Below are 25,503 nucleotides of genomic sequence, written 5' to 3' on the forward strand. Positions count from 1 at the left end.
CCAAATCCTTGAGATTTGCAACCCAACTGTGATTTAGGAACAGACACACTGCCCTGATAGCATCCTTCAAGCCTGATGGGGCTGATGACTCAGTCTGGTCTCAATTGCAATTTTGGAAGACTTCTTGGAAGCTATGATATTTTAAGGCTATGCAATGAGGACCAGGGAATGGGGTCTGGTCCCACTTCCACCACAAAAGTACTGTTTGATATTGATTGAATCATACTCCTCTCTGAGTCATGTCTGTTAAACTTGAGGCTGACTGGGTTAAATGATTCCAAAGTAGTGTCAACCTCATATTCAAATGTTTTGATGACATTCTTGCCTTGCCAGTTACTACAAAATATCATTCTCTCTCTCCACCTCCATCAAGGAACACCATATTTTGTAAAATAAAAGTGGAAGAAGAGGAGGATACCTGTGATATTTTTCCTGGGAAAATAAAGCAGGGGCAAAGAAAAACTAAAAAAAAAAACAACAAAAAATTGAACTGCTTTTAGATGTTCCTGGCAGTTCATTCAGTGTTGGCATTGCTCCTCTGACCAGGGTGAGGTGGAGGGGTTGGGGAAAAAAAACAGAGTAGAGAGGATTTTCATAGCACATGCAAAATATTATTTAAAACATGCATACATACACATACACACACACTCACACACACACACAAACACACAGGAAAAAAGCCTTTGCTCAAATTCAAGACGATGACTTCATACAGGAAAGAGAAACACTGAGTTAAACCATCTGAATTGAGAAGATAGAGATATATGATCATTTAAAAATTATCTCTAACGTTACACCAAAATGTACACCATCGCCAGGATTCTAAGGCCTAATATTGTTGAGTACAGAAACAGTGTAGCCAAATATAAGATGTCATAGACCAGAAGAGCTACATATTGGGAGTGAACGACTATCCTTATCATTTGTAAACTTCCCAACTTGGATGCGTTTGTATGAGGAGACACTTCTGGTCTGATAAGAGCCTGGTTCTGGGAAGAAGAACAAGATGACCCAAATTCTTATGGAGGAGACACTTTCACACATGAATCACCCCGCAAAACTGGCAGCTGCTTCAGAACATTGGCTGCCTGCCCCAGAAGCTGACTATGGAGGGGTTCAGTCTACAGGAACCCACCTTCAGCATGGAATGTAATCAGGAGAGCAAAACTAAATACCTCACCCATCTGACTTCTAGAGTCAGGTGACAACTTATGTATAGTATCATTCTTTTCCTCAGATGGAATAGACCTTGTCTGAAACTGTAGCCACTAATGGCTTGGATCAAGTCAATTTTATTAGTATGGATATATCCAAAGCTGTGTCCTCCAAACAGCTTCATAAATATAAACTAATGGGACCAATGACACATTCAATACGGAAATGATAATTTGTAATAATCTTAGTAAGAGTTTTATAATGTATCTTTTCCAAAAAAGTATGACACAAGATAGGTTTTATGGGTCTATTCCCATTAAACCAATGTCAGAGACTGAGAATTCCTGAGTCATAGGATTTCAGAGATGGAAGAAAACTGAAATATTAATTATATCAATTCCCCCAGAGCATTTCTGATACAACATTCCTGAAAAAAATGGTCATACAGTCTGCTTCAATACCTTTAGGGAGAGGGAGACCGATTCTTCATGAAGAATCGGTGAAGGAGATAGACTAACTACATGAAATTACACTAGGACTTTAGCCTATTGGAACTTTGGTTTTATCATGTATAAAAGAAGGGAACTATTTTATAAGGCTGTGGGGGAGGAGTAATAATGTGTGTAGAGCAACAGTTTAGCTCTTGGTTATCAGTTAATGTCAGCTTTCTTCCCCTTTCCATTTATTACTAAAAAGGTCTTCCATGTATTAGGCTGAAATCTGCTTCTTTGTAACTTTCACCTGGTAGCCTCAATTCAAACCTCTCAGGGAACATAAAACCATTTCCTCTCTCAACTGTAAGACATCACTCCAACATCTGAAGACAGTCATGAGGCTTCCTGCAGTCTTCTCTTCTCCAGCCTAAACCTACCTGATTGTCTCTGCCATTCCTTAGAACTGATGAATAACGTAAGTCATACCTTTAGGGAGTACCACTAGAATTAGGGGCAGGTCAATTGGGAGCATGTCAGGTCAATTGGGAGCATATTAAGGCAGGGTCCCTGCTTTTAAGGAGCCTGAATATATAATATAATCTGGGTAAAACAGGGGCTAAATCAATGTATTATTATTATTGTGTAGAAGAAGAAGCAACTAAATTTAATGGGAAAACCAGAGAAACCTTCATGGGAAGTGATATTTGAGTTGGATACTCAAAAACTAGAAGGATTCTGAAAGGCAGAAAGCTTATGCTGGGGAATAGCATAACAAAAGCATGGAGAATTAAAAATGTATAAAATGTTTAAAGAAGGGTGCTATGGAATGACTTGGGTCCTCCTAAAATTCATATGTTGAAGCTTTAACTCCCAATGTGACTGTATTTAGAGATAGGGCTTTTAGGAAGTAATTAAGGTTAAATGAAGTCTCAAGGATGGGGCCTTCATCAAAAAGGACTGGCGAACTTATAAGAAGAGGAATCTCTGTCCTCTGTCTCCCTCCTTCTCCCTCTCCCTCTCTCTCATTCTCTTTCCCTCTCTCTGACATTTGATGGCAGGGTGAGAAGGCGACCATCTGCAAGCCAAGAGGAGCACTGTCACCAGGAACTGATCCCTCCCAGGCCTTTGCTCTTAGACTTTCCAGCCTCTAGAACTGTGAGGAAATAACTTTCTTTTGTTCAAGCCACACAGTCTATGGAATTCGTTATAGCAGCCCTATAGTAGACTTATACAAAGGGCAACTACTGAGGAGAAAAATCAATGAGTAAAGACCTAAGGGGAGAGTGGATGGGTATATTGACCAAATGACCAGAATGAGGAAATGTAAATGGTCAGGCTTTGGAGACAGAGAAACCAATGTTCCAGTCTCAGTTTTGCTGCTTTATTAGCTGTGTGACCTTAGGCTAGTTACTCAACCTCTCTGAGCTTAAAACTCTTCTTTGTTAAAGGTAGAAAGAGATAATATATGTAAGTACCACTGAACATGCCTGGCATATGGTAGGTACTTTATAAATGTTAGCAATTATTATTATATTATTGTAATAATTGCTGATCATAACACTGGTACTGAGGTAAGACATTAGAGAGATATAGGATGTTCAATGATCTGAATACTTCTTAAAAGTATCCACTAGCTAAAAGATGGTACATATTCTCTATTCTTAGCAATCCTGGATAGCAGTTGCATCTCCTAGGATGCCAGTAATAGAAATCTAATTCTGAACAAGGAAATACTGTTTGCAGAAGAACAGCAGGAACCATGAGAGAAAATGAACATGCAATTTTGGCATTCATGTGGTCTAAGGAAAGGGGATTTGGGGCATGGCCAGATGTTGTCCTTGGTCTACTTTCTGCTATGCAAACTTCTATATATTGTGTAATACCCAGCTCAAATGTCACCACATCCATAAATCTTTATCTACAACTCCCCCATTTCTTCTATTATACACCCTCTCCCTTTAGTCTGTTTCTCCCATGAGACTGTGAGCATCTTGAAGACAGGCACATACTACTTGCCACAGTGTCTGGTACATAGTTCAACAAATGCTTTTCAAAGGCATTAATGGGACAAAATAGGAATGCTGACTTTAAAAAGTTCAGAGAAACAGAAAGATGCTAAAATAGGTCTGTAGACTCTCAAAAACAAGATCTGAATTATATACATTTGTAAGAGAGACAGTTCTCCATACTGGCAACAAGACAAGATATAATCATAATGGGGGCTCTGTCTATATCCTTTCCCTGCCAACAGTCATATCAATGTCTTAGATGAGGACCAAATTAATAAGATACAAAGTTGGAAGGTTTAAAGCATGCTAAATGATAGCATCAAATAATATGATAAATTAAACATGTTGAAATATAATAGGAATAGCTTATAGCGAGTACTGGGATGTAAAATACTGACCATACAAGTATGAGAAAGGAGAGATGCAGGTAAATGGCAAAAATTATGAGAAACTCACAGGAGATTTAGCTAACTGCAAGTTTTTCAAAAGTCAACAAGATGATGCTACCCAGAGACTTAGAATTTTGGTTGCAAGAATAAAAATGCAAAAGAAGGAGGAGATGGTCCTGCTGCATCTTATGTGGTCCAGGTCTACCTGGAGTATTGTGTGCTCACTCCAGGAGGCTACCTCTTATGGGGGAAGGATCTAGAAAACAAGTTAGGAGGAAAAATAATGAAAATAATGGTAACTGTTTATCCCAAGAAAGGGAAGATTCTGTGGTCAATAATATGATAATGATAATGCACTACCACAGGTCATGTATGAGCTCCCCTAATCCTTAAGATCATCTCATGAGGTCTAGGTGTCCATATGCCAGGTCCTCTATCTAAGAACAGAAAAGACTCCCAGAGGCTATCTGTCATTTTATTCCAAAGTTCAAAGCAATACTGAAACTAATGAAGACATCTATGTAACTATAAGTTTCATAACAGATTATTGGCATTAATATATTATGACATTGATTCTGACTCTTGCCTCTTTTCAGTGTACTTACAAATTTATCTGGAGATGTATTTTGGCTTTCTTTATTAATCATAGGCTACAAAACACTGCTTCAAACACTGCATACACATCTTAGAAGCTTAGAACTAAAGAAAACCTTGAGTCATAATCAAGTCTGAAATGACGGCACACAGCTGCTAAGCTTGTTAAGTGCTCCAGCATTTAACTCTGTCTGTCTCAAAGTTAGCATGTGTAATAATAGGAATTTTTGAATCCTCATTTTATAGATGATGAAACTGGGACTCAAAGAGGTTAAGTAATTTACTGAAGACCATACAGCTACTGAACACCAGGGCAGGAACAAGGCCAATATACTACGAAGTCCCAAGAACAGCTTTCATCCACTTTCTGAGAAGGAGTAGACATGGCAGAAAGAGTGAAAACAAAGACCAATTGGCTCAGCATAAGAAAGACCATCCTAACCTTAGGATTCTCAAAAGGAAGAGTAGGGTAGACTTCTATAATGTCACTAAAGAAAGTGTTCATGTAAAAGCTTTCTAATCAGACAGAAACCGTTCATATAGAAGGTTAGTGTAGAATGACATATGAGGCTTTTAGAAGGAGAGAGTCACGAATCAGCTAGAAGTTTGGATTATATTACTTTCTAAGGGTCATTCATCTGGGAGATACTCTGCGTATAGGTTGTGGAGATATAGTTGACTCTGGCACTAGATTAATTTGCTGCCCTCTCTAGGGCTGGAAATACTGCTCAACTTGATCCAGATTTTTGAAAAGGAAGTCTTTACTTATAATATCTTCAAGAAAATATAAGTGCTTCTATCATCCTGGGGAAGGGAAGGCTTTCCTAACCATGACACCAAAGTAAAAAATCAAAAAGGAAAAGGATTGATAGATTTGATTTCATAAAATTAAAAGTTATCTATATGAAAAGATACACATTCCATAAGCAAAATTAAAAGCGAAGCTAGTTTTAAAAATGCAGATTTCAAAGCAGTAAAAAAAGATATATACACTAATAGAATGAGAATAAGGAATGAATATTCATCAGAGAAAAAAATGGCCACTGAACATAGAAAAAAATTCAGCCTTACTTCGTTATCAAAGAAATGAAAGTTAAAATAAAAATGGCATACCATTTTTGCTTTTAAAATTGACAGTGACTAAGAAAATGATAATACTTAGTACTAGTGAAATAAGCAGAATGGTGCATTCTCCTAACTGTTGCTAGGGACTGTAAATATGCAGATAGATTTCTTTAAATTGAAGTATAGTTGATTTACAATATTGAGTTAGTTTCAGGTGTACAGCAAAGTGATTCAGCTACACACACACATACACACACACACACACACATTCTTTTTCAGATTCTTTTCCCTTATAGGCTATTACAAAGTATTGAGTATAGTTCCTTGTGCTATACAGTAGGTCCTTGTTCATTATCTATTTTATACATAGCAGTGTATATATGTTAATCGCAAACTCCTAATTTATCCCTCCCCCACCCCTTTCCCCTTTGGTAACCACAAATTTGTTTTCTATGTCTGTGAGTCTGTTTCTACTTTGAATATAAGTTCATTTGTATCATTTTTTTAGATTCCACATACAAGTGATAACATATATTTGCCTTTCTCTGTCTGACTTACTTCACTTAGTATGATAATCTCTAGGCCCATCCATGTTGCTGTGAATGGCATTATTTCATTCTTTTTTAAGGCTGAGTAATATTCCATGGTATATATGTACCACATCCTCTGTTGGTGGACGTTTAGGTTGTTTCCATGTCTTGGTTATTGTAAATAGTGCTGCTATGAACATTGGGGTGCATGTATCTCATTATCCCAACCTATCCTCCTCCCCATCCCCAGCCCAAACATTCTTTGTTACCGGAATAGACTTTGTTATAAAGGCAAAAACAAAACACCCACAAATAAAAAAAACAACAATGTCAGCAACAACAAAAAGCATGGTCTTTGAATACACACATTACCAAGATTTCACCACTTACTTTCATGGTTCTTTTAACACACACACTTGGTAAGCAGTTGGAGATGATTTCTGATTACTTAGTGGTTCTTGATATAAAAATAAAGATTGGAAAAATATATGCAAATCACTTGACAGTTTACAGAGCACCACATTATAATTATATAATTATTAATTATATTATTATTATTATACTAGGATCTGATAATGACCTCAGTGGACATTATTAATTCTGTGTGACAGCTGAGAGCACTGAAGTTCTAAGACGTTAAGTGACCGGCCCAAGGTTATTTTAGTTAGTGGCCAGGCCAGGGCTCTTACTTGGGTTAGGGGCTGAGGCACTAAGTAAAAATAGTCCTGGCGTGGAGATGTCAAATCCATTTTTATAGCCCTCACATCACTAGCAGTAAAGAAGAGTAGCAGGATAAAAGCTTATCAATGTGTCTATTTTATTTATTTTGAGTTTTCTTACTTTTATTTAGGTAAAATTCACATAATGTGAAATGAACCATTTTAAAGTGAATTGCAAAATTCAGTGTCGTTTAGTACATTCACGATGTTACCCAACCGCCACTTCTATCTAGTTCCAAGATACGCACCCCATCCCAAAAAGAAACCCCAGACTCACTAAGCAGTTGCTCCTTATTCCCCCTCACCCCAGCCCCTGGCCATCACCTATTCGCTTTCTATCTCTAGGCACTGAACTATTCTGGATTTTTTTACATGAATGGAACATGGAACTTTTTGTATCTGACTTCTTTCACTTAGTATAACATTTTCTTGGTTCATCCACTTTGTCGCATGTATCAGTATTCCATTCCTCCTTATGGCTGACTAATATTCCACTGTAGGTGTGCACCACAATTTGTCAGTGTAGTCAACCACTAATGGACATTTGGGCTGTTTCCACCTTCTGGCTATCATAAATAATGCTACTAAGAACATGCAAGTACATGTAAATATTTGTTCGAGTACCTGTTTTCAATTCTTTGGGGGTATACATCAGTTTCCTTATTTTCTTACATATTTTACTTATATCTAACTACAAGAGTACAGGATATTTATTGAAGAAAATGTGGAAGTTAAAGGAAAAACACAAATAAGAAAAATCGCCTAAGGGTAATTAAAAATATCCTCCTCCAGAAAGGATATTCTATAAACTTATAACCCAATGTTTTCTTTCCTCCTGATAAACATGGATTATTAGTTTAGAACTAGGCAATAAGGCCTTCAGCAGGCAGTGAATATGGACTTTGTAGTCAGAAAAATCTGAATGTGAATCCTAGTTCTGCCATTTACTAGCTGAGTCACTTTACGTCTCTAAGCTTGTTTTCATGGCTAGAAAATGGGCATAATAGTACCTACCTCACAGGGTTTTGATGGTACATTAAATGGGATGGCATTGTGAGTAAAATGTCTCGTACAGTGCCTAGAACAGAACAGGCATTCAGGAAGGATTAGCTGGAATAGTACTTCCCACACAGGGGTTTGCTAATACCACCAGGAAGTGAGGTTCGTGAGAGAGGAACTTGTGTTTTCACCACTCTGTCTTTAGCACAGTGCCTGCTGCACAGTTGGTACTCTATAAGAACCTGTTGAATGAATAAGTGTCTATAAGTGATGGGAAAAGGATTAGAGACCTGGGAAGGATCTCCAGGAAAACACAGCTTTCTGAGTTCAGAAGACAAGTAAAGGCCACGGATAGAGAGAATTCTTGCAAGTCAGCTGGAATTCTACACAACCATATTCCAATGACTGGAGTGGATCAGGACTGACTTAGGGCCCCCAAAATGAAATCATTTGCAGAAGATAAGTTAGTCTTAGTTGCAGCAACTGGGGTCAAAGCTAGAAGCCCTCTGAGGCATGTGGTGAGTTGAACTTCCTAAGCTGCTGGACCCAGCTAAGGCTCAGAGCATTTTTTCAAAGCCAATGAAGCATTTGATGGAATAAACCCAAGCAAAGAGATATTTAAGCATGGGGCCTTGACAGGAACTGCCCTGAAGTAATATCACTTGGAACTAAGGAGATGATTAGTGAGCTTCTCAGGGCCCTACAGGAAATCTTGCCTGGCACAGGAATGCACAAATTTTCAACCTTGTCTAAGAGCAGTTTCCCCACACTCCACTGCCTCAGAATGATGTTCGTAATGGGTTGCAGAGCCCACTGCCTGCTGAAGGCCTTATTGCCTTCCTCCTATTGTGGGTCCTTAATCCAAGCAACGGACTTGCCCTGTTTCTAGACTGACTTCTCCTAAAGTGCAGGAGGGCTAAAATGGAGTTGTAGACATGTAACCTCCCAAGAAACTGGCCAGAAAAAATGCAGTGCTGACCCCTACCTCAGGTGTCTATTAGCTGGACCTAGTGAGGGAGGGTGTGAGAACCTGTGGTTCCAGGGTAACTATCTGTTTTTATACAGCTATGTTTTCATACTTCTCCTTTAAAGCACCTATCACTGCTGCAATTAAATGATTTTTAGTATTTGTGCATGTGTGAAATTAATTGTTAAAGTCTCTCTCTTCCACTGAATTTAGGGTATCTGAAGGCAGGACTGTTTCTGTTTTGTTCACTATTACATCTTCAGACCCTAGAAGAGGCCTTGCCCACAGGTAGGATGCAATATACATTTGTTGAGTAAATGAATCTAAGATATTTTATTACAAATTTCAATTCAGTTTGGAGGCAATAGACTATATTGGGTAAGGACATGTGTTTGAATTCTGGTTTCACAGCTTCGTGACTTTGGGCAAATTGTTGCAACTGCTTTTATTAGTCTCCTGGTGTTGCTGTAGCGAATTACTACAAACTCGGTGGCTTAAAACAACAGAAATTTATTTTGACCCAATTCTGGAGGCTACAGTCCAAAATCAGGCAGAACCCCGCTCCCTCTGGGGACTCTAGGCGAGAATCCATTCCTTGCCTCTTCCACTCTCTGGGGGCTGCCCTGGCGTTGCTGGGCTTGTGGCTCCATCACTCCAGTCTCTGTCTCCATCTTCACATCACTGGCTCCTCTGTGGGTCTGTATGAAATCTCCCTCTGCCACTGTCTTCTAGGGGTACCTGTAGACAGTTAGGGTCCCCCCGGATATGCAGGGTGATCTCGTCTCAAGATCCTTACCGTCATTTAATTACACCTGCAGACAGCCTTTTTCTAAATAAGATAAAGCTCACAGGATCTGGGGATTAGGACACGACAGCCCATTACATTTGTCTAAGGCTCGGTTTTTTCATCCATAAAATTGATGTACTATCTCTTAGAATTGTTATGAGGATTAAATACAACAACACACGTAAATCACTTTATGTGTTCATGGCACATTAAAAAAAGCTCTCAATATTTGGCAACTGGTAAGAGCTGCTATTACTTCATAAGGCAGGAAAGTATTACTCCTCATGGCCGTATAAAAAAAGTGATGGAGTTACACTAACTCATTCAGACATTTTCAGAAGTATGTCAAATCAGTATCAGTATCAATCTATCTATCTCTATATTTATTTAATCAGGGCTGGGACCTAGCTCAGCCCTCTTTACCTACGTCATTACATTTGTATTCACGACAACCCTGGCAGATGAACAAAAAACAAAAAACCCCCCAAAAAAGTAAAGCTCAATTTTTGAGAACCTGAGTTAGCCACAGCACTCAAATATAAATCAAGGAATTCTCACTCCAACCCCCGTTCTTAAGGACAGAAATGGAGAAAGTTCCAACCATCTGTACCTGGATAAATCACTTGTTAGAACACCATGGTAAGACTAACGGGTAGATGAGCCTAGAACTCTGTAACAGTGGCTCTCAAACTTTGCTGCACATTAGAATCACCTGGAGAGCTTTTAAATCCCTCAAATCCCAGATTGTATAGAAGAACAGTGAAATGAGAATGGTGGGGGGTGGGGGCGGAATGGGGAATAGACCCAGGCATTAGTAATTTTTAAAACTCCACAGGTGATTCCGATCACAGCTGAGGTTAAGACCTACTGCTCTTTCAGTGGTCCTCAAACTTTGGTGAGAATCAGAATCACCTGGGAAGTCAGTAAAAACACAGAGGCTTAGAGTCTAGCCTGCTTCAATGAGCCTGGGTCTCTTCAGGTGATTCTGAGACCAGCAGTGTTAGAGGACTTCGACTCTAAAGTACCTTTCAACTCTGATGTTCTGATTTTTACCACTCACTCATCTATTTATTTATTCAAGTACCTGTACTAGAGTTAGAGCTACAGGGATGCAGAAAAAAGACCTAATTCCTGATCTCAAGACGTTCACAGCCTGGCAAGCTGTTCTCGTGGCTCTCAAAGCACTCTCCACAGTGCCCTTCCAGGTTGACCCTCCTGCTAGAATGGGTGAGCCGTGAGGGCTTTGCTGGACATGAAGAAGATGCTTAATGCATATTTCTTATAAGAGAGAAGAAGAAGGGGGGAGAGAAAGAAAATATACCCGGAAAGCAGCATCCCCCAGCAGCGTGGTGAGGCAGAACCACTTCCTCCACAGAGTAAGATGTGATTTCCTATAGGGGCAGGTGGGGTCAGGAAAGGTTTCTTCCAAGTGATGAATCTGTACAGGGTCTTTAAGGATGACAAAAGGGTGGGGAGGGTACTCTCATCATAGCAAGCAGCAGAGTTTGCACAGCGGCCTGACATAGGATGGGGAACAATGAGCACCTGGTTCTCGAGCACAGCAAGCAACAGTGGAGGGGGCGGAGAGGTGGACGCTGAGGCAGGAGCCAGAGGGCGCTTGGTGTAATCTCTTCTCCCTCCCTTGTCAAGAGGCCTCTAAGTCCAAAGGTCCCTGGGAGTCTTTGAGCAAGGGTTGACCAGAGCCATAGGCCCAGGACTACAAAGGCCTCCTATAATCCCTGTGAGCAGGACTTTAGTCCACAAGTTTCTAGAAGCACCTTGAGGCCAAACTCCAAAGCCATTTCTGAAGTGGGTACTCAGGGAGGTCCTCTGGGCAGGCAGGTTTAAATCCAAACTAAGATACCAGGCAAGGACAAAGTTTGCCTGGGAGCATCGAGAAACGCCCTTTCTGCTGCATCCTGATTAGTTATGAGTCCAAGATTGTGCCTGGTCTTTGCCAGGAATTACTGAAGATGGTACCAAGGGAGTAAGGAATCTGAGACCCATGATGGGAGGTAGATAAATCTCTATCCTGATTCTAAATGGTAAAAACAGGAGCGTAAACATTTCCAAGCTTCTTCGATTGCTCCTCTGTCTCAACCGGGTGGAGCTTGCCGGGAAGGGGGAGCTCTGTGATCCTCGCTCAGCTAAGCTTGGCCATTTGCAGAACAGCCTTGGGCCCCAGGCCTCTACGCTGCAGGCCCCACTGACAGCAGCACACAGGGGAGGGGAGGGAGGGCTGCTGGGAGGGATTGGTACCAAGAGCTGGCGCTAGAGCTGGAATGATGGGCTGGATGGAGTACTGAGTGGGGAGGCTGACCCTCTCCGCCCCAGGGGTGGTGCCCAGTGGCCAGCTCCTCCCCTTGGAGCAGGCTTTGAAGGATCAAAATTGACCATAAAGGTTCGTTTCCCCTCCACTTTATGACAAAATTGCATAGTTCTCATCTTGGCGGTTCCCTTCCCTAAAGTGAATGGACTTGTCAAGTAAAGAGGATTAACAAGAGTCCTGGAGAGAGCAGCTTGGTTGAAGAGGAAATGATTTCCGTGTCACGTGCTTCCATGCTGGGTTCCAGGTAAAGGGACTGAAAGCTTGTTGTGAGTTACTGAGGGATAAAGTAGACACAGCAGAGCTGGCAAGAAGCTCCCCTGCTTTCTTATCAAGAAGGGATTTTTCTCACTGCTTCCAGGCCTAGACCAGATTTTTTTCTTTCTTTTTAAAATCACTATAAAGGAAAAGGAAACTAATTTTGGATGATCAGGAAAAGCTTATCTGAGGAGATGACAATTACGTCAAGATCTGAAGGAGGGGAAAAGCAAGAGAAAGGGGATTCTGGGTAGTGCCCTTGGTCAGGAAAGCACTTGGCTTGCTAGAGGAACATAAAGGAAGCCAGTGTGGCTGGTGGAGCATGGCCAGCAAGAAAGAATAGTGCAAGGTGAAGTCTGAGAGATAGAGGCAACACTGGATCATCAGGGCCCTGTTTGAATATACCCAACTACTGCCCCGAAGCTGGGGTTTCCTGACTTGTTCTGGGGTCCCATTGCTGTCATTTATGTAACCATTATCAAAGTATAAACCTTCTGTGCTTTGGACTTCTAACCTACAAAGTTTTTCTCCACAGGAGGGAGATTACTTGAAATATTGCCTTTCTCTGAGAGTTAATGATCAGCTTAGAATCAGTAATGCTTATCCCACACACATAAAGTACTTGATATATTTTTAAGCATCATACACACACAAGAAATCAGTTTTCAAAAAATTTCTTTTAATAAAAAGCAGTTCCTAGAATGTTAAACCTCACATAGATATGAGAACATGTCCTCATGTTGCAAGTAGGAAACACAGGTCAGATTTACCTGAAGTTCTAGCTGTTGTTTCATTAGAGAAGTACCTTTGAATAGAATTATAATGCAAGTGACATGTGTAATTTTTAATTGTTTAGTAGCCACATTAAAAGGGTCAAGTAAAATGAATTTTAATAATATATTTCACTTAATTCAATATATGAAAAATTCTTTTAACACATAATCAATATAAAAATTATTAATAAGATATTTTAAGTCCTTTTTCAATGGAATAAGCCATTGAAATCTGGTTTGGATTTTACAGTCACGCTAATCTCATTTTGGACTGGCCACATTTTAAGTACTCAACAGCTACAGGTGGCTAGTGGCTACCATAATGGACCTGCAGCACTGAAGCCTCACGGAACAAGAATTGATAACTCCCTTTTTACAGATGAGAACACTGAGGCCCAGAGCTTAAATGACAGGTCACTGACCTGGTTTTGGACTTGAGCTGGGACTGGAATCTAGGTTCTTTGTCAAGTGCTCCTTCACTGGATCATACTACCCTCCCCTTGGGAATAAGAAGGGGTGAGGGTAAGAGAATTACCTGAAATGAGCAACTATCTGTTCTAGAGACTGTGGTGGGACTTTAGACTCTATTTTATGCTTTGGAGTGATACCACTTCTCCCATTTTCCATATAAGGTTACAGAGGCTCCAAGTGCTTTTGCGATTAGTAGTGGCAGTATGATATCAGTCCTTTAAAGAAAACGATGCTATCAATATTAAGAAGACATTGCATAAGGTCAAAGGCTGCTCAACTTGGGCTGTTTTAAACACCACAAAGCTACCCCCAGCAATTCCCCCAGAAATGCCTCCAACCAGCTACCAGTCTCAGGAGGACTACCCTTTAGCTTGCCAAGTACCGAGTCTCCTGATCTAGACCATCCCTCTCTTGCCCCTTCACCCACTGCCCCTGCTCCTGATACATACTATTAGGAGCACAAAGAAAGGACTCAGCTGTCCCATGAGGACGAGCTGTGAACCAAGCTCCAAGGTATAGACCAGTCAATGTTATTTAAATAGACTCTTTATGTACCAAAGACAAATCAAGTAACAGAGAGGGGGGATAAGGGGAAGCAACCACTCCTGAACTAGAAAACCTGGTCACAACCCTTGACGGTGAGCTAAGGGGTTGAGGCCAGCACGTATCTGTCTATTGCGACCATGCAAGCAGCTGTCCTAGGGCACAGCACCAATGCAACCCACAGATGTGTTTGTTGGCCAGGAAAACAATCTTAGGTGATAGAGATGAAGGCCTCTGCTCCACAGGTGAGCAAAAGGAAGCTTAGATTCATAGTAACTCCAGAGTTCATGCTCCTAAGAACCTTGCTATACGCTTCCCTACCATGTGTAAAGCTCTGAGCTGGTAGAGAAAGCCAGCTCTTAAAAAAGCAGAGCAGGACGAAAATACCCCCAAATCTAGTCTGTCAGCACAGAGAACTGTTTGCAGTTGGAATGAGGCCTCAGTATTTTTTTAAGTTGTAGGCTCCCTCCCTTTCTGCTACCTACGGGTGCAATTTCCAGTGCTTTCTCCAAAAGAAACATTTGGCTTTCTACAGAGAACCTCTGAGACCTCATGTGACTGAAAATGGAAGAGGGGGAAAGAGGCCCTCATCATGCCCTACCCCGAAACGTCCACAGGGAAGCTGAGGTTGGGCCCCTGTAGATCGATTTATTTTAGGAGGCACTTGCTTCTGAAGCATTTGTTTCAGAAATTACCCCCATGCCCCATCAATAGTAGCTTTCAACGGCTCTTCCCGGGTGGCCTTGTCTCTTTTAAATTTCATTTCCTGTTGGAAAGGATAAACAGGTAACTGTTTAATGCCCCTGACTGGACTCATTTAACAGAAAACCAGGACCAGCGTGAGGCTGGGGAGCCAGAATGGGATTGATGGGTGGAACAGAGCAGGTCGGTGACGAGAAAGGCATTAAAGAATACCAAGTGACGGACTTTTATTTTACTGCTTCTCCACGTGAGGGAAACTGTCCCACTGGAGGAGGGATATGAATGCAGGGGAGACAGTGCAATCAACTGCCATGTTGGACATGGATCCCTGGACTTGGTGTGGAGGCCTTGGTGGGAATCCTGGCACCGCCACTCACCAGCTATGCCCTTCAGCTGAGTCCTTTAACCCTCATGAGCCCCAGCTGCCTATCTGTTCTGCTGCCCACGGTGGTGTGAATGCAAATGATGCCTTCACATGCTCAGCAAGTGCCTCACACCTAGTAGGAATTCACACTAGTTGGCACAGATGGCATTGGAACCCCTACCATTTAACACGTTTTCCACTACACACCAGGCACTTGGTTGGGCAATAAGAGCTGCCAGTGGATAAGAGAGACCTGACTTTAAAGAGACGGGCACAGAATCGATGACGTCAATACAGTCTGGTAAGAATTCTGAGCAAGACAGACATGGGGTCATATGGTACCCCACATATTAAATGTTTCGGGGTACTGTTGATGGCATGGTCAATGGGGTTGATGAAAGGATTCGTAATGATCTGTCTCTCCCTCTAGAACGCAAGGTCCACCAAAACGGGGACACTGGTGGTCTTATTCAGCACTATGCCCATTAGAAGCACGGCGGGGAGAAGGGGGTGAGGCAATGGTTAATGTGATGCTTAAATAAAGGAGTCAGCCAAGTGAAGAATAAGGTTAAGGACAATACAGTCAAAAGAAACTGTATGAACAAAGGCGGAGAGACTGGAAGTATAGAATAGAAGGATATACTTAGGGAATTAGAGAGGCGGGTTGTTGAAACAAAGAGTACAAAGTACGGAGTGTAGGCGTGAGGTGAGAGGACCTGGCAAGGGTAAGACCATAGAGAACCTTGTTTACCAAACTAAATATGGTGCTGGTGTGGGTGAACAGCCATGTGTGGGAGGCCAGAGTGGGTGGTTGCTGACATGGGCTGCTGACATGGGCTGATCCTGCTGACAGGATCTGAAATATTCATTCCAACCTTAATATACACTTTCTTTACAAGCCTGCCAAAATACCAATGATTTTTTTTTTTTAACTACCAAGCCCAAAGTAATAACCATATTAACCAAAAGCAGCTGTTACTTCTTAACTATTAGTTTATCAGATTTGTTAGCCAGATCAATTTTCACAACCACCATGTGAGGTAGGTACTGTTATTAACTCATCTTACAAATGAGAAGACCAAAGCACTGAGAGGTGGAGTGGCTTGCCCAAAGTCACACAGCATGCAGGTAGCAGAGTCAGGATTCAAACTTAGTCACCTTGGCTCCAGGGTCCATTCTCTGAACTACCATAGTATCTTCAATCGGTCTTCTAGTTTGCCATTTCTCTCTTCAGCTGAGTGCAGCCACTGTTTAACCCACTTGATGAATTTTTAATTTCTATAACTCTATTTTTCAATTATTGAATTTCTATTTAGTTCTGGTAAAATGTCTGCTTTTTGGTCATATTATCCTGTACTTGGCCTATGGTTTCTATTTCCTCTTTCACCAGGAAACATTTTAAACATATCTACTCTCTCAAATTGGTCTATTGCTTTTAGTTCCTAAGATATGAACTTCTCCATGAGTTTTGTCTGACTCTCACTAATGGTGGCTTCTTTTCGCTCTCTTGAACACACTATAATATTTAAAATTACTTAACATCAGGAGTTCTGTTGTTTTGTGGTTTTGAGTTTTTAAATTTTGTTTTTGGTGGGAGACCCATACGTACTGGGCTGTTGAGATGTTTTTTGACAATGATTTTTGGCTTTAGGCTGTCCCCTGTCAGGATCTCATAGCTTAATCAATTCCAGACCAAGTTTTTACATTATCTTCTTGGTTTGTGGCTTGTGCACTATAAGAGAAGTATACCAACCCCATACCCATGGAGAGCACAGGTTGGGGTTTTGATTTCTTGTCGGTGATCCCAGTGGCCCAGGGTGGTTGATAGACTTCCATACCAGATCCTTGGCAGAACTTTCCTTATTTCATGCTCAGGTCTGTCATTCCTTGACAGCCTTGGAAAGGAGTTTGTTTCCTATGGCCTCAGCTCTCATCCCTATAGGATTCTGAAACTCCAGCCCCTAAGAACCATACATACTTCCCATGTTTTCAGAGGACCTTTTGTTTCATTCCTTCCCACTGAACACTGCATGCTCTTCAATTCGGGCACCTGGAGATTTCTCCTTTCTGCATACCAGGCTGGTGATGGATTTTTTTTTTTCCCTTGTGTATTTACACTAGCATCTCTCTGTGATTGGGAGGAATGTCCCTTGACAACTCAATCTGATCAGAAAGTTTTTCTTATGCCTTTAGATATCAGTCCTTCTCTCTTGGCTCTGAGTTCACGGAGGACAGAGACCTTGGTCTGACTCATCTTTCTTGGTTTTGTTTTGTTTTGTTTTTTTGGCTGCGTTGGGTCTTCGTTGCTGCACGCGGGCTTTCTCTCTAGTTGCGGGGAGCAGGGGCTACTCTTGGTTGCAGTGCGTGGGCTTCTCATTGCGGTGGCTTCTCTTGTTGCAGAACATGGGCTCTAGGCGCGTGGGCTTCAGTAGTTGTGGCACGTGGGCTCAGTAATTGTGGCTCATGGGCTTAGTTGCTCAGCGGCATGTGGGATCTTCCTGGACCAGGGCTCGAACCTGTGTCCCCTTCATTGGCAGGTGGATTCTTAACCACTGCGCCACCAGGGAAGTCCCTGATTCATCTTTTGATCCTGAGTCTTCAGACTGCCCAGATCAGAGTCGGAAGCAATAAAGAATTGATCAAAATGAGTGAATAAATGAATCAATCAGCTTTCGCTTTCATTCTAAATGGGAAGTAAAGACCACATACTAATTATCTTCTAGAGAAAGAAGACACCAAGAACCCCTGGAAAGCCATCCATGTTCTCTGGAAGGCCATGCTAAACAATCAAAGGAGTTTGGGGACTGCCTTAGTTCCACCCTTTGGCCAATAGGTTCTACTACTTGACACTACTTTCTTGAAGGGCAACAGCTGCTAATTATAGTGCTGGTCTGCTAGAAATTCAAAGTCTGGCATGCTAGGTAGTTGACTGGTGGCTCTGCTGACTTTTTAGCACATACTGATGTCCTTCTAGAGCCGTAACTGGAACTTGATCAGTAACAGGTAGTGTGCAATGATATAATTTTTTCTATTGGTGCCATAAGGAGCTTGCCAAGTAAGTTCACCTACTTGAAAGCCCCTGGCACACTGCATGTCACAGAGTAGGCACTGAGTTAACATTTAGTATGCTTTATTTCTGCTTTTCCATTAAAAAAAAAAATCCACAAATATTTGTTGAAAAACTACTGCCTCCTAAGCATTGAGCTTGGTGCTGGAGATGGAGAGGCATAACATGCAGTCCCTGTTTTAATCCTTAATTAGAAAAAGAATGTCCAGCTCAAATTTGACAATAAAAAATGCTCCTAAGTGTCCTTTGATTTAAGGTGAAAAGACATCTCACCTCATCCTGCCACCCTAAAATGCCTAAAGAGCCTAACCAGCAAAGTAAAGTTGCCCATTACTGTTTTGTAAAGTAACATTCTCATTCCTCAGAGAGGAACTCTAACTCCCAGTGAATACATGAGCAGACAAAAGACAGCTGATCATAAAAGGCAATTTTTGACAATGATTTTTGAGCTCCTTTTATCACTATAATCCCAGAACCTAAAATCATGCCTGAACTAAAGTAGAAACTCAGTAAGGTTGTTGAATGTATCTGTATACATATATGTGGATGTGGCCCATCCGTCTATATGACTACGGTGTGACTCATCTGTCATTCCACACATATTTATTGAGGATTTCCTATGAATGAGAGTCTCTACTAGATTTTTTAATAGAGACAGGAAAAAAAAAAAAAAGAAGAACAAAATAGATATTCTACCTACAAGGAACTTCCAGGTTTAAGGGCGAGATAGACAAGTATGTAAATCACCATGATATAACATAGAAAATGCTAAGAGAAGAACAGAGAAAAAGACTATGGGGGTTCCAAATACAGAAAGGCCACTTTCTGCGGAGGGATTAGATAAGACTGTGGCTAATATAGACTATATGCTCAGACTTAAAGGAGAAGTAATTTGTTGCCCTGTAGAGGGGAGAGAATGGGGACTGGCAAGGAAGGAAGGGCAATTCAGATGGAAAGAACAGCTTAGACAAAAGTAGAGAAGCAAAAAAGCACAGGACATATAAGATGAAATAGAAATCGGGCTGGAGATACATAAAAGGGCATAAAGGGGACTAAAGAGAAACAAGCCTGAAGGGTAGGATGAGCCAATTTCAGGGATTCTGAATGTGTCCTGATTTATCTTCCAGGACACAGGATCTCTATAGAGTAGCCAGTGCTCAGCATACAGCAGGACTTAATTAATACTACAACAGCCTCAGAGCAGGAACCTGTTCTCCACATGCACACAGGAAGCTGCCATCTGTACACACAGGCAATTACAAACATTCCAAATACTCTGCCCTGAACCCTGCAAGCACATCAAATACTCACTGTAAAAGGTCACCCAGCAAACAGCTCTGATCAGTCCTGGCTCAGGCAGAATCAAATCCTCTAAATAAGATCCACTAGATGCAGTGTCAGGAAGGTCAGAAACTACCCTTTTTCACATCTTGAAGCATTTTTACCATGTGGAACATTTTAGGGGAAGAAGGGAAAGGAAAGAGAGAGAGAAAGAGGAAAAAAAATAAAAAACAACAAACCTTTCCAGAAATAATAGAATTCCAAGTAATTAAATGTTAAATGATCACAGTAAGCAGGGAATTTATTTTGGCCCCTGCCTCCTTCTAGTGATCTAAAAAGCAGTTGATTTCAAAGAGAGCCATGCCAGGAGTAAACCTGGCATTCCATGCCTCCCCTCCTCCACCTCCACCCCTCCGTGTCCCCACTGTGTACCTCTGTCGAGCTCACTTGAAATGTTCCATGATGAGGTAGGCACTAAGTCAGCAGTGACTGACAACTCTGTTTCTGAAAAGACAAAGAAGGGAGGGGAAAAAGACAAGGGCAATATTAAATATAGTAACTTACGGGCTGTTAGAAGCATTACAGGAGATTTCCAAAGGCCCTGCCTTCCAAGACAAACTACGCAGTCTCATAGCTTATTAAACTTGAATGGCTGCTCTCCTTGCCAGGCAGAGGTGCCTGCATTATAGAGGCTATCCAGACAAACACACTGGACACCAGATTCAAAGTTTTTTTTCTTTAAAGCACAGGCTTGAAAATTAAAATACAAATATTTCATTGACGAAAAACCAAACCTACATAAATGACCAAATACCATCAAACACAAACTCTTCCTTTTCTTGTTCGAAGACGAGTCTTAGATTAATATAGTCAATAGTCTTCCCATGAAACATGAGAACAGCATTGTTCCTGCTGCTGGCTTCATTTGTGTTTGTGAATTGATAGCATTTCTATTAATAGAGAAATCGATTTCTCTGTATTGAAACCTTAAGTCAAGACAAATGAAAGCTAAGTATTTGAATATGGAGAGTCATTCGTGGTAACCCAAATTCAAAGATAATTTTCAAAACCACTATAAATTAAAGCAAACGTGCAAATCAGTAGTCTAAGGGACATGATACACTATTAAAATTTTAAAACTCTTCAGTGATATACTGTAATATACAAATGATGTTTTTGTTTTTGAAAATTTAACCCATGACACCATCCTACTAGCACATTCTAATAGGATTGCACTAACCAATTGTTAGGTTACACACATACACACACGCACGCACGCATACACACTCACTGCATTACAGAACTTTAGTGCTAGGCAGGATCTCAGCGAGCCCAGAGCCTGGGTCGTTAGATCCGTGGCACCCATGCTGTCACTTCCCCTTCCTTCAGACATCATTAGTCGATTATGACCCTTTTTGCTTATTAAACCTGGGGTCTGCCTTACAGCCTTTTCAACACAGTACTCTAGGTAGTCACTGAAAATGGATCTGTGTCAGAATGCAAGATAAACTTTAGTAAGTGGAAGAACTGGATTCACATCCAGGTCTGCTTGACTCCACCACGCACATACCTCCTGCCAGCCCATGCTGCCCAGTCCTCAAGTCTGTGAAACCTGACTTGTTTTTCACCTTACCTCTCTCTGGCTTCACCTTTTCACCTAGATAAGCACACTCTCCACATTTCCTTATTTACTGATGGGGACCGTCTGCCGCATGGCCATAGAAGCCACAACCCGTCATCGGTGAGCTTTGCCAAGGACGGGATGTTTACCCACTGAGAACTTGCAGAGGCCACTTCTAGCTTGTCTACTGGGTCTCCAATCAACCTGCCACGTACAGCAGAGACAAAAGGTTGTTTGGTTTGTGCAGGCCTCCTTGGCTTGTCTCTTCCCCTATTCAGGGGGGAAAAGAAAGCAGGTGGAAAAGAAAGTACACAAACCACACGTACCCTTCCCACCCCAAACAGCCCCAGTCACCTGCTACATCCTGAGCCAACAACAGCATAGATTCTTTTAAGGGGAACTGAAGTCAGATGGGCAGTATGGCAGGGATCTTACAGCACAGAGAATTCCAAAATATGAAGCCAAAAAGGAAAATCTGCCCAGGTAAGAAAAATGCTTAGCACAAAACCACAGCGGAAGACAGCGCTTCTGTTATCAACCACTTGTCCTAGGAATGGGTATTTCATGCAGGTGATTTCACCAGGAAGTGCTAATTGTCTACATTTTGGAGCCCTCCATGTGTGATTCCAACTGCAACTCCACGCTGACCCCCATCCTGCTGCCACCCACTTTGGCTCTTTGAATAAAGGCCCCTTGTCGGCAGTATTTTGGACTGCTGTGGTTCCCCTTATAAAAAGGCTCATCAAGCACTCCAACACTCAGACTTCGGGGAGCTTGGGAATAGAAGCATGGCAGCCACGGCAGCAGTTCAGGCAAGGAAGCAAAGAGTGGGGAAGTGGTGGGATTAAGACAGATTTTGACAGCATTTACATTCAATATTTTCATAGCTTCATCTTACTGCTGCTCACGGTTAAATTGCCAGAAACATAGGTTTCACTTTACAGTGTTAATTTTATAGAAAGTTAGCTAAATGTCACTTGGTTTTCCTAGCCTGAATTTGAATTGCTGATTGAATATAATTTGAGACTGATGACAAATGAATGGATTCTTGGCACTGCTAACAGTTGAAATTGTTCCCCATGTGTCCCTGGACACTAATTACCACTGGGTTCTTAGGCTACAGCGAAGATAATTTCAATTCACAAGCTCATTAAGTGATTGTGATGATTCTGAGGAATTTTGTTCTCAGACTCCAGATCTATTCCTCGAGATAACCACATGTTCAGCTTTTCAGATAAAATGATAATAAAAACAGATAAAATTGATAAAATATTTTAAAATATGAATAATCTCCCTGAAAAATATTGTCTTCTGAGGCCACATTTTTTTTAAAGAAAGGCTGATTATTTAATGTGAAAAGTTTAATGTTAGTAGTTGAATGTAGTCCCTCACAAAAATGATGTTTAATAAGGTTCCCCCCTCACCTCCCGAAAAGCAGGCTGAATCTTACGCAAGAAAAATTGAGCACATCTCAATTTGAGCGCCCTCGATTCCAGGGTTAGCAACAGCTTTAGAGAGACGCGACCGCCAGTCTTGACCCTACAGGATCTCCACTAATGGATTCAGCTCCTCTCTTATTTTCTTCACCATGGCAAAAGGATGAGGTATTTAATACCAGACTAGCAGCCTCTCTGTGTGTAAAATTTATTGTGGTAATGGCAAATTTGTATGTGCCAATTGGGAGACAGTAGAATATGTAATGGAAATACATACCTCCATTAAGATACTAATTTCTGTCACTTACTAATTTTGTGATCAGGACCAAGTTACTTAACATCTTTTGACCACTATTTTCTCATCTGTAAAGTGGGGACAATAAAAGCCATCTCACAGGAATGTGGTAAGGACTAAATCACATTATGGGCCAAAAGGGTCCTGCACCAAAAGGGTGCCCAGCATAGAGTGGATACTCAAGATCTTTCATGCCTCCCCTTCTGTCTAGCAAGGCAGATGGGCATACGCCGTGTGGACATACTCCAGTTAGCGGCTATGTCACTGTCTAGGTTTGAAATGACGCATTTGCTGTGCTTTTAGAAAGACCCTGTTTTGCATGCCTTACTAATCCAAGCCAATCTTTTCATTTTGTGAGGTTTTCCTGAATTGGTCACCAGTTCTCTTAGAACATCAGTGTTTTTATGTGGTTTTATCCAATTTAAGCAAATCCAGCATGTTTCAGAAAACTCCAGCCCTTATCTTTCCTGACCTCTGCAGGAGGGCAAGACATTCTTCTCCCAAGTTGATCAATAGGAGCTATTATCTTTGCAGTTTCACTGATGAGTGACTTTTTGGCACTGATTCTGCAAACATAAGGTTTTGGTATTTAAGCCTGAACAGTAGGAGTGTTACTTGGAGGGAGGGGGGAAAAAAATAAGTCTTGAATCCTCCTCATTGATAAAAGCCTGTGCTCTCCACGAGGATCACTGGTTTATCTCAGCAGTTGGCAGGGAACAACCCCATGTTCACAGGATGCAGAAGCTCTTCCAAGAAGCCCCCGGCCATGCCACATCCTGTATTCTGATCCAGTAACAAGCTGAGGTTACACAGGCACAAACCAGCATTCTCACGAGACTGGTGGCCAGCCCAGTGGTCACAAAGGCCAAGTGTGAGGGACAAGTGGCTGTCCCAATGTCCTTCATGACCAGTGACACTGAGTCCTGCAGTGTTATATCTGAGTGGGCCTTAGAGGCCCAGGACTTATTTAGCGAACTATGTTGTTTGTTAGTGGGTTTTTTTGCTGCTTGTGAGTCAAACTTTAATAACCACTGTGGGGTGTTTTCCCCCCAGAGTTAACAAATTTATAACTTTTTAAAAAGGGGTGCATGTTTTAATGTGGCAATCGTATGTGGATCCTTCTCTCCTTAGATATAAAGTAGAAGTGTCATGTGATGTTATATGCAGTATTTTAATTTCTTACAAGTTCAGGTAGCTCATGACTCAAGCCTAAGGATTTCTGGAGGTGTCCTTATAGGGGACCTTGGAGGATCTGGGGGTACAGAGGACAAGGGGCCCAGGCTATAGCTCCTCCTTCAACAAGAACAACTCTACATTTCTCTGTGTTACATATTCAGGTGTTGTGGAAAAATGCACCGACGCTTTAAACAAAAAAATTTTAAGCCTCTTATCTGGTACAGTCTCCTCATCTGACAGATGAAGAAAGTGAGGCCCACAGCAGTCAAGTGACTTGGCCAAAATCACAGTCCTAAGACAGAGCCAGGCCTTAGAGATGGCTTAGAAATAAATGCATGTTTCAATAAAATAAATTTAAAAGAAAAGAAATAAATGCATGCTGCCTTCTCATTGCCCTTAATCTTCCTCTGTCTGTGCCCGTAAGAGATGATATGTCTCCTTAGAAGCTGAGTTCAGAGAGACGCACAGGGAATATCCAAACAGCTGGCGTCAGTCACACAAAAGGGGCACATTTTCTTCTGTGGTAAAAGAAGGTCTCTGCTCGTGATCATCTGGGGAAAGAGGGTGGGAAGGAGGCGAGGGTGCAATGGCTTCAAGTTCTCTGGTAGGCAGCGTTACTTTAGACACAAGGATCTCAGCCTTGGTTCCTTCCTCTCCCCAGCACCTCAGTGGAGGAGAAGCCCATAGCCAGGTACGTCACCTTCACCAAAGGCACCTGTTTGGGAAAGTCAGAGCCTGCTCTCCTTAGAAGGGCAGGCAGGCCACATTCCCCAACAGCACCAGGGGGTTAGTCAGCCTGGGCATTGCTCTGGCCCTGGGTTCACAATCACCCCACATCTAGGGTCCTGAATGAGGGGGCCCCTCCACTCTGGGGACTCAGTTTATTTACTGAGGAGAGGGAAGTTAGAGCCTCCCTTATCCCCTGTGGGATAATCAGGAGTGGAGAATTACTAAGCTCAGTGTCTACGACGACCTAATCCTCAGTGACCTCAGATTTGGATGTCTGATATAATCTTCAAAATAATTTTTCAGCACAATCACCAAGAAAGAAGACGGCATAGTCCTGCAACCCTAAACTGTTCAAATACCCAATCACACCACCTACACCGCACTATGAAATGATATCTTTTTATAAAACCTATAATGACTTTGTAAGTAGCATAAGTACTGTTCATGTGACAAAGCCACTAATTTGTTGAAGAGAAATTTAAAATATACCAAAATTTGTGGTAGTATTCATATTTTTATAGAGAGAGAATTGCAAAAAAAAAAACCACAAAAGTTGTCCAAGTTTTCTCAATGTCTGAGAGGATAACACTCAGAGATCTTCTCAACAATTCCGTAAGGTAGGTACCATTATTAACTCCATTCTAAGACTGGACAGCCTGAGGCAGAGATATTAAGGCACTTGCTTACTCAGCTTGTTAGGGTGGGGATGGGAATTATGGTCAAACCCAGGAGGTCTGACAGCAGAGCCAGTGTCTCCAATTGTGCCAAAATGGGGGTGGGAGGGAGGCAATGCCAAAAGACGTACCCACTTGC

The 25,503-nt window shown here is 41.7% G+C and overlaps 1 protein-coding gene across 5 annotated transcripts in view; it reads right to left on the reverse strand.

Annotated features, from left to right (window-relative positions):
• The window catches only part of ROR1 (receptor tyrosine kinase like orphan receptor 1), a 408,226-nt gene that overhangs the window by 150,753 nt on the left and 231,970 nt on the right, over positions 1-25,503 (reverse strand). For all 5 annotated transcript variants that reach the window (XM_082453451.1, XM_082453453.1, XM_082453452.1 and 2 more), the window contains exon 2: positions 19,866-19,937. In XM_082453451.1, coding sequence (XP_082309577.1) covers positions 19,866-19,937 — 72 coding nt within the window. The remainder of the gene's footprint in view (positions 1-19,865; positions 19,938-25,503) is intronic.

This window comes from Balaenoptera physalus, assembly GCF_965194825.1.
Source record: "Balaenoptera physalus genome assembly, chromosome: 1".
Classification (NCBI taxonomy): Eukaryota; Metazoa; Chordata; class Mammalia; order Artiodactyla; family Balaenopteridae; genus Balaenoptera; species Balaenoptera physalus.